Below are 8,697 nucleotides of genomic sequence, written 5' to 3'. Positions count from 1 at the left end.
GTATAGCCCTTCAACCCACACAACAAAGCACCAGAATTTGTGTCTATTTTCAAAACAACCTTTCTCGCTCTATTTTTCATGTTACTCAGTCCAGACTCCCCATCCAACATACGGACCTCATCAGATAATGCTCTATCCTGTAGCCAGATGCAATTCCCATTATATCTTCTGGTGCTCCAAACTTCAATAAGATTTAGTGGACTTTCCCCCTGACAACTAGGCCTACCACGCCTTCTACGTCAAGGCTCTGACTTGTGATATATGAAGTCCGGTGTTTTCACTCTTGCCAGAAAAGTCTCGTAAAAGATGCAGATTTCGGGGCCCCTTATCTGAAGAATCCAACCCACTCAGGGACGTGCAAGTTCGGACAGTTCAGTGGTGGAAAGCACCTTAAGTGCCTGGCTCATGCGGAGGGATGAACGGAGAGAGGGAGAAGCTAAAATCAGGAGACTTGGGTTCAACTTTAGATAGCGTCACTTAACTGAATAACTTGGGACAAGTCACGTCCTTCTGAGCCCAGACTTCTTACCTGTAAAAGAGGGAAGATTTGACCAGATGAACTGTTACGTTCTTCCACCTCTCAAAGTGGTTATGATCGCGGAATCAGAGGACCTGTGTGCATATACTGGCTGTACTACTTGTGAACCACTGAGTGCCACTTTGGGTCAGCTGCACGATCTCCCTGATTTAGAACCCTCACATGAGGGAATAATAGCAGTAATTATCTGCTCACCCTTCTCTCCCCTTTAATGAAGCCTAAATGAAATAATGCCTATAAGCATCTAACACAGAACCAGGCTCATATCAATGCTCAACAAATTACTATTACTCGGGGGCTCTATGACTTGCTTCTCTGAGAGCCCCTCTTTCTTTCTCACTTGTCACCTTGAGCTTAGCCGAAGTCTCCTGAAACCGTCCATTCGTTTTTATCTTCACCTCCGACCCACTAAAAGCTCTGGGGCAAGTCACCGGCAACTTGGCCGCACAGTCAACCTCGGACTCCTCCCCCAAACCGCGGGGCCCCCACTTTCCTTCAGAATCAAGGTTCCGACTAGACGCCAACTGCGCGAAGAATAGTTCCGGCTGGAGCCCAGCGCCCTCTCTCACAACTCCAGCCCCATCCGCCTTGGGTCTATTGAGCCCAACCGGCATCCGGCGCGGGTGGAAGTGGGCATGGCGGGAGGGGGCGGGGCTTCCAGGAGGAGGCGGCAGGTTTGAAAAGTGACAACGGTCGTCGCTGGCTGGTTTTTGACTTTGCCTCGCAGTTACTCCCCGAGCTGGCCGCCTTCCTGCGGGCGGCTGGTGCTGTAGGTGAGCACGAGCGGGCGCGGGAGGACCGAGGAAGGGAGGCTGAAGGCTTCCTCTCCCTCCCGAGGGCGCGGGCCGGTATCGGCACGCTCGGCCTTGCTGTGTTTTCATTGTGCGCAGCCGCGGGAAGGATGCCGGAGCAACCAGCGCCTGGGAAGTGGGGGAGCCCACAGTTCTTTTCATTTGATCTTAGTCCCCGAAACAACTTGAGCTCAGTTTCTACGAAGCTAAGCGGTGTTATTTGGTGTAGCATAGACTGTGGGAGAAGAGACTTGACCTGAAGCTGGTCAATTTAAGCTTGTGTTTATGTTTTTAAGTCCAGCGAGGAGTATTTGAAAGGGTGGTGGTGATAGGGTTTATACGGTTGCGGATGCTTGTCAACTTTCTACAGAGCTCCGTTGCTCAGACATCTCTTAACCAAATCCTAAACCTTGTATCAAAAAGCCAAAAATGTTATACTTAATCCAAAATTCAAAGGAAGAGAGTGGCGTGTGGCAAGGGAGCAGTGAGCCTGTATGGCACTACGCATGCGTAACACGATCGTTACCACCCGCCCCGTATGAGTTCTTCGGGGTTGAGAGGCATTTCTGTTTGTTTTTGTTCAGTCTCTGCCTCCTGGAATTGTGATTTACACGAACTTTTAGCAAAACGAAATGTGTAAAATCTAACAGGTTTTCTTTCAATACCTGTAGTGCTCAGCATTCCTGGTGTTGCAAATAAATGAGAAACTGGAGGGGTAATTAGCTGTTAATCTCAGCCACTTGTTAGGCAGTCAGAGGGTCACTTTACGCATATTAAGCCTTTTATTTACTTAGTCCTGCCTAGCTCAAACTTTAGTTGGAAGGTGTCCCTTTCTCTCTCTCCCACTTCCCCTCTCTCCCTCCCGTATTCCCCCCCCCCCCCCCCTTCCCCCCCCCCCCCCATACAAGTCAATGAAGAGAATTGGAACTGAATCTGTACTGTGAAACGATGAAATTTGGATAGAGGAAGAGATTGCAAAAGGAAATTTGGGGGAGACTAACTTGCAGCAGAAAGTTTATTACATTATTAACGGTTTTAGAAACCAAGCAGAAAAATTTGAATTTGATGCGGTAGGTAAGTTGAGTAATTGGAGTAGTTTTGTACAGAAGTTACACGATGCATAAGTGTTTTATAATTGTGCAAAACATACTAGAGAGGGGAGGGATGTGTGATAATTAGGAAGATATTTTACAACTGCTTTTTCTGTTCTGATAGTCTCAAATTCAGTTGTAGCTTGTTTTGGAAACGTGACTTTTTCTGTAGTCTTTCTTTGGTGTATTCTTTTCATCAACAGTTTTTAGATCTATGACTTAGGTGAAAATATAGAATGCTTGATTATACTGAAAGGGACATCTAATAATGTTTAGAGCCAGAATCTAGATTCAAAAAGATCCTAGCTCTAAAATGAAAGTTTGCAATTATGAAATTCAATAGTAGAAAATACAAATCTTTGCTTAAGGTTTAAATAATTATGTAAGAAGAACATAGAGAAGTCCTGGCTTATAAAAGTGGGTCATATTGAAAAAGTTCTTGGAGTTTCAGTTGGTAATAATATATATTTGTCATTAAATGCTACAGTTGTAGACTAGATCAACAGAGGTCATTGCCTACAGTATTAATACTCTGCCCTTGGCAGACTATACCTGGAGCGTTGTGTTCAGTTTGAGTGTTACATATTTAAGAAGACATTGATAAAATAGTGTGTTTTAGAGAAAAGTGAGTAGGATGGTAAAGTTTCTAATACGATGCTGTATAAGGAGCGGGAATACATAAAGAAATTATACTTACCTTAGAGATGACAGGGCTTAGTAGAGGCATGGTAGCTTTCTTCACATTTTTGAAAGTACTGTCAAATGGGAATTAAGGTTATGTGTTCTATTTAGTTGCAGTGACTAGAAATAGGACCAGTGGGTAAAATTACAACATATTTCTACAGAGTATGAAGACAAGTTAATTAGAGTCATACCAAAGTTAGAAAAAGTTGCCTTGAGAGTTAGTGAATTCTGTGATGTTTTCAAGTGTTCAAGCAGAGCTGAGAAGTTGTCAATCATCTTTTAGAATGGCTTCCTACACTTATTAGAGGTTAGGTAAGTTGCTAAAGCTTTTTATCCCTAATATTCTAAGAAACATTAGAAGCGTAAAGCAATAGATTTCCAGAATTGTGGACCATTTCATTTTGTTTGCAAAATTGAACATATTCATACTGGGTCTCTGGGATCATGGTGCTTCAGTGCAGAGTAGGGGATCTGTAGGTAATTACAGGTATTTAAGTAAATAGCATGGCTGCTATTGCTTTTCCTTTTTCTCTTACTGTTGCTATTCTGGTAGGCACAGTTAGAGTTATGAAGAAAATGAAAAGGTCTTAGTTTACTGGGATCTCACAATGTAGCGTCAGAGTTTTATAAACATAATCCCGATTACATTTGATAAGTATATCAATTAATGCAAGGCTCTAGGGTGGGATTTTTTAACCTTAGCATTATTGACATTTTGGACTGGATAATTCTATGCTGTGGGGGGCCACCCTATGCATTGTAGGATATTTAGCAGCATCCCTGGCCTCTATGCAGTAGATTCCAGTAGCACCCCCATTCCTTTCCTGACAACGAAAAATGTCTCCAAACATTTCCAGGTTGGGGGGAGGGGGCAAAATTGTGAGAGCTACCACTGTAGGGGGACACAGGTACGAATAACTCACTACCTGACATTAGGGAAAATGGTTATTTTCATCATCTTTTTTTTTTTTAAGTTCTCACTTTGTTGATTGAAATTCCTGCCAATTACACCATCTATTCTTACTCTATTTTTTCTCTTCCTACTTGGCATCTTAAATCTTATTAACCATCTCACTATGTATGTATTGAGTAGGATGTCAAATCAGAATTCAATTTTGTTGCCTACCCTATGTTACTATTGTTTACATATAGCTTCTGCTGATGGTGTCACCTAGATGCCTTTACTTTGAAGATTAATTCTCAGGATCAGTCTTGTTAAACCAACTGACCTCAAATGTAAAAAAGAAACACATGGTTAAGAAAAGTGGCAGAAAATGACTCTGTCACTTCAGAATAAAAGTTATTTTAGGATACACACATATATATATAATTTGCCTTTATCTTACTAGGATATTTGTTGATAGTTAACATTACTATGAATAGTTCAAACTTTGTTAATTTTCTCCTTGTATTTATGAGTTTCCAAATACTGAGAACTCTGGTTGTGTGATATTTCTGATCCTTGTCTTTCTTCCTTCAGACTAGCAGGAAATTCCCAAGATGGAAACTTTGTCATTCCCCAGATATAATGTAGCTGAACTTGTGGTTCATATTCGCAACAAGATCTTAACAGGAGCTGATGGTAAAAACCTCTCCAAGAATGACCTTTATCCAAATCCAAAGGTAAGATGTGGTTGTGTTAGCATGTGCACAATGGTATTTGAGAACAAAGTAAACTACTAAGTCTTAAGTTGTGGCAAGAAGGACATACACCTTCCTATTTGACGTAGGCCAGTAATTTTAATGGAGAGAAAACCTCTCACCTAGTATAATTTTAAAATAACATTTAGTTTACATGTGGGGTGACTTCTACATTTCCATTAGGAATTCAATTCTTTAATATGGTCGTTTTCTTAAAAAAAAAACTTCTAAACCATATTAAAGTATATTAAATTTTTTATTCTTATTATTGGAATGGTGGTCTGAGGGTATTGTTTATTGGTAGGGCTTGAAGGAACTTATACCAAGAGGCTTCTAACCACAAAAAAATGCTTAGAAACAATCCTCTTTGGAAGCTTACAGATTAATTTTCTTGCATTATACTCCAGGGGGAATTGACTTGTTTTGACAGGCATTGTTCTTTATATCTTTAGTTATTAAATGCAAAAATGAGCTATTTATGTGTCACAGAAAATCCCAAAATCTCCTTCAAATTTCCTGTGTTGGTCTTGAAGTGATAACATAGTAAAACCTGGTTTCATGATGTAGAACTTAAACTTTTTGATCTCAGTACTCCTTTAATTCTTTAAAGTGGGAGGAATGATCTCAAAATAAATGATAAGCCTTTAAACTGATTAAATTTAGCTTTACAAAAAGGTTACCACATTTTCTCTATATTTCTCACTTTACTGCTTACCCAGTAAACTTGTATGTGGATCACAACAGGTTCACAGGCCAGCACTTGGGAATGGCTGATGTAGAAGATAAGGTTTTAAAAATTCTGTACTATATTGAATTCATACCCCCTAGACAAGTATTCCCTTAAACTTAAAATCTGAGGAAACCTTAATATCTAAAGCAGCAAACAAGGTTTCTCAGTGTCCTTTTTAAAAAACATCTTCAGTGTGCCTTTATTTCTGCTACATGCAGCCTGTTCTGAAAGACTAATCCTTCTTTCTTTCTTTCCCTAAACTGGATGGGTTGCTTGGATTGGATTTGGATATTCTTGCTCTCATTCTTAAACAACTGATCTCATTGACCAGTTATTACATATGAGCAAACTAAGTATTATTAGGTGTTATAAAACTTGGAAAAATTAAAAAATATTTCAAGGGGACTAGAATAATTTTGTCACCCTTTTCTGTTTTGCATTCATTGACTAAAATATAGGGTGGTAATGATGATAGTGAGACAGTTTTAGAGTCATGCTTCAGCATATTATCTTATTTTTTTAAAAGATGACCGGTAAGGGGATCTTAACCCTTGACTTGGTGTTGTCAGCACCACGCTCACCCATTGAGCTAACCAGCCATCCCTATATGGGATCTGAACCCGCGGCCTTGGTGTTATCAGCACCGCACTCTCCCGAGTGAGCCACAGGCCGGCCCATGCTTCAGAGTATTAAAAGTTATTTTTCTATTGTAGCCTGAAGTCTTATACATGATCTACATGAGAGCCTTACAAATAGTATACGGAATTCGACTGGAGCATTTTTACATGGTGAGTTTAAGATGAGGCAAAAAATTTTTTTATTTTTTTATTTTTTTGCTGTAGTTCTCTTCACAGTATGTACTGGCTTTTAGGATAGGAAGTTCTTTATTTTTAACAAATTCAAAGGCTTATATAAAATTAGTGTCACAGAGGAATCTTAGGCATAATTATGGTTTATACTGATAACTTTAGTAAGATGAAAACTACAGTAAAGAACCTAAATAATACTTGCAAATTATTTATGCTATGCAATTGTTCATAGATATATAGGTTTGTCTTCAGATACTATAAGCAACAGCAAACTTTTCACAGATATTGTTCTTTTTTCAGGAAGGACTTTCAAATTAGAGTAGAAGATAGGCAGTAAGAATGAAACAATTGAAATGAGGAAACTGAGCTTTTAGCAAGTTAGATATTTCTAGTAGGAAAGATCATTTTTCTTACTCTTTTTTGTTTTTGTAAAGCAACATCTGAAGATGCATAAAAAAATAATGTCTTTGGAATCTCACCAATATGATTGCATATTGTTTAAAGCTCAAGCTTTACCACTTATTTGCTATGAAGACTTACTAAGGCTTAGTTTCTTTGTTTATGAAATAGGGATAGCACTTTGTTATAGTGTTGTTGTAAAAATTAAAGGAGAGTATAGATATAATTCCTAGCATAGTACCTGATATTTAGCAAATGCTAACCATTGCCCCTTTATTTTTTCATTAATTTAAAAATCTTTATTAAGCACTCATTATGATTTTAGCATACTTATATTAATGACAACTCTAGGTTTGTACTGGGATCTGTATTATTTGTTTTTTAAATTTAATGATAATAAGTTAATATATTTTGATCTTAATCTGTGATTAAGGTTTCTTATGGTTGAAGATTTTTCTCATTTTGTCTAATCAATGTGTAACTTAGATTTTGTGATTTATTACATTTAGATGCCAGTGAACTCTGAAGTCATGTATCCACATCTAATGGAAGGCTTCTTGCCATTCAGCAATTTATTTATTCATCTGTGAGTTAAGAGTAGTTTTATTTTCTTAGTCTACATTCATATTTACATTACATTAAGCTTTCTTCATGACGTGATTTTCTTTGGGAAGGGATTTCTACCATCTTACTCTCCACTCCGTCTCATATACATTCAAAATTGTAGATGTCCACCAAACAGAACAGCCTCCCTGTGACACTTTCTCAGGATGCTTTCAACTGAAGTTCAAAGATGTAAATTTAGAATTGTTTGCTATCTTTGTCAAGGGTTTTGAGTTCTTAAAGAGTCTTAGCACCTCCAAGAGTGTGTGATGTTTACTAGAATCTATAACTATAGTTTGGTATTACATGAATACTTAAGTAATATACAGAAAAAATAGATTTTAGTGTTTTATGATTATGTATTTTAGTAGACTTCTGCCTTAGTCCTTTGACTTGAGAAATATATCCAGAAATCTGTCTTTGAAAATATGATGTTTATATACTATGACTTAGTATGTAATTTACAGTACAATTTTCAATATTCTTTCTCTGCTTCATCTTCAAGGGACTCATTTCTGCCCATCTGCCGGGTGAATGACTTTGAGACTGCTGATATTCTATATCCAAGTATGTGATAATTTAAAACAATTTTTAATGTCTGGCTTCAGTGTACCATTTCACCTTTCCACTGATGAATTAAAAAAAAAAAAAAAAAAGGAAATAGGCTTTAGAAAGTATATCCCGTCCTTAAGGATGGATTTTTTTATATTCTATTACTGGAATTTTTTTCCTTTCTAGATGCACAGAAAAGCTGTTTTTCTGATAATTTTTTATAACTTTAAATTTTAAAATGTTCTATAAATTTGGGAATATGAACACAAATAATAAGCTAGCATGATGTTGAATAGTGAATTCATCGTACCGGTTTTATCAAATGTAGCAATTACTTTTCACCATGAAGAAATTATCTTTTAGCACTAATAATAGTGATGGTGTTATATTTAGTATATAAAATTCTCCTAGCCTTGTGTCCCTTAATTTATTTGACTTTTTTTTTTTTTGGTGGCTGGCTGGCACAGGGATTGAACTCTGGACCTTGGTGTTATCAGCACCACTTTATTTTTTTTATTTTGGTGGCTAGCCGGTATGGGGATCTGAATTCATGACCTTACGTTAACAACACTGCTTTCTAACCAACTGATATAACTGGCCATCCCCCATTTGACTTTGATATTTAACCATCAGTTTATTTTGTGTTGCAAGAGACTTGGTGTGGTGTGCTGTTTATTTTATTTTATTTATTTATTTTCCTTTTTTGTCTTTTTTCGTGTCCGGCAACGGTTCGCAACCCTCAGTGTCGCGCCCGTACCGGACCGGGACCGGCAACGGGATCGCAACCCTCGGTGTTGAGCCTGCACCTCGCTCAGCCAGTGAGCGGGAACCGGTCTGTATGTGGGATCCGAACCCTCGG

The 8,697-nt window shown here is 38.1% G+C and overlaps 1 protein-coding gene across 1 annotated transcript in view; it reads left to right on the top strand.

Annotated features, from left to right (window-relative positions):
- The first annotated feature begins 1,208 nt into the window (after window positions 1-1,208).
- NUF2 (NUF2, NDC80 kinetochore complex component) overlaps window positions 1,209-8,697 on the top strand; it is a 35,434-nt gene continuing 27,945 nt past the window's right edge. Inside the window, exons 1-5 of the mRNA XM_008587169.1 lie at window positions 1,209-1,311; window positions 4,585-4,727; window positions 6,189-6,263; window positions 7,193-7,269; window positions 7,792-7,853. Coding sequence (XP_008585391.1) covers window positions 4,605-4,727; window positions 6,189-6,263; window positions 7,193-7,269; window positions 7,792-7,853 — 337 coding nt within the window. The 5' untranslated portion in view covers window positions 1,209-1,311; window positions 4,585-4,604. The remainder of the gene's footprint in view (window positions 1,312-4,584; window positions 4,728-6,188; window positions 6,264-7,192; window positions 7,270-7,791; window positions 7,854-8,697) is intronic.

The sequence above is a fragment of the Galeopterus variegatus genome, unplaced genomic scaffold (genome assembly GCF_000696425.1).
Source record: "Galeopterus variegatus unplaced genomic scaffold, G_variegatus-3.0.2 Scaffold4261, whole genome shotgun sequence".
NCBI lineage: Eukaryota > Metazoa > Chordata > Mammalia > Dermoptera > Cynocephalidae > Galeopterus > Galeopterus variegatus.
This window is presented reverse-complemented; position numbering and strand designations above follow the sequence as displayed.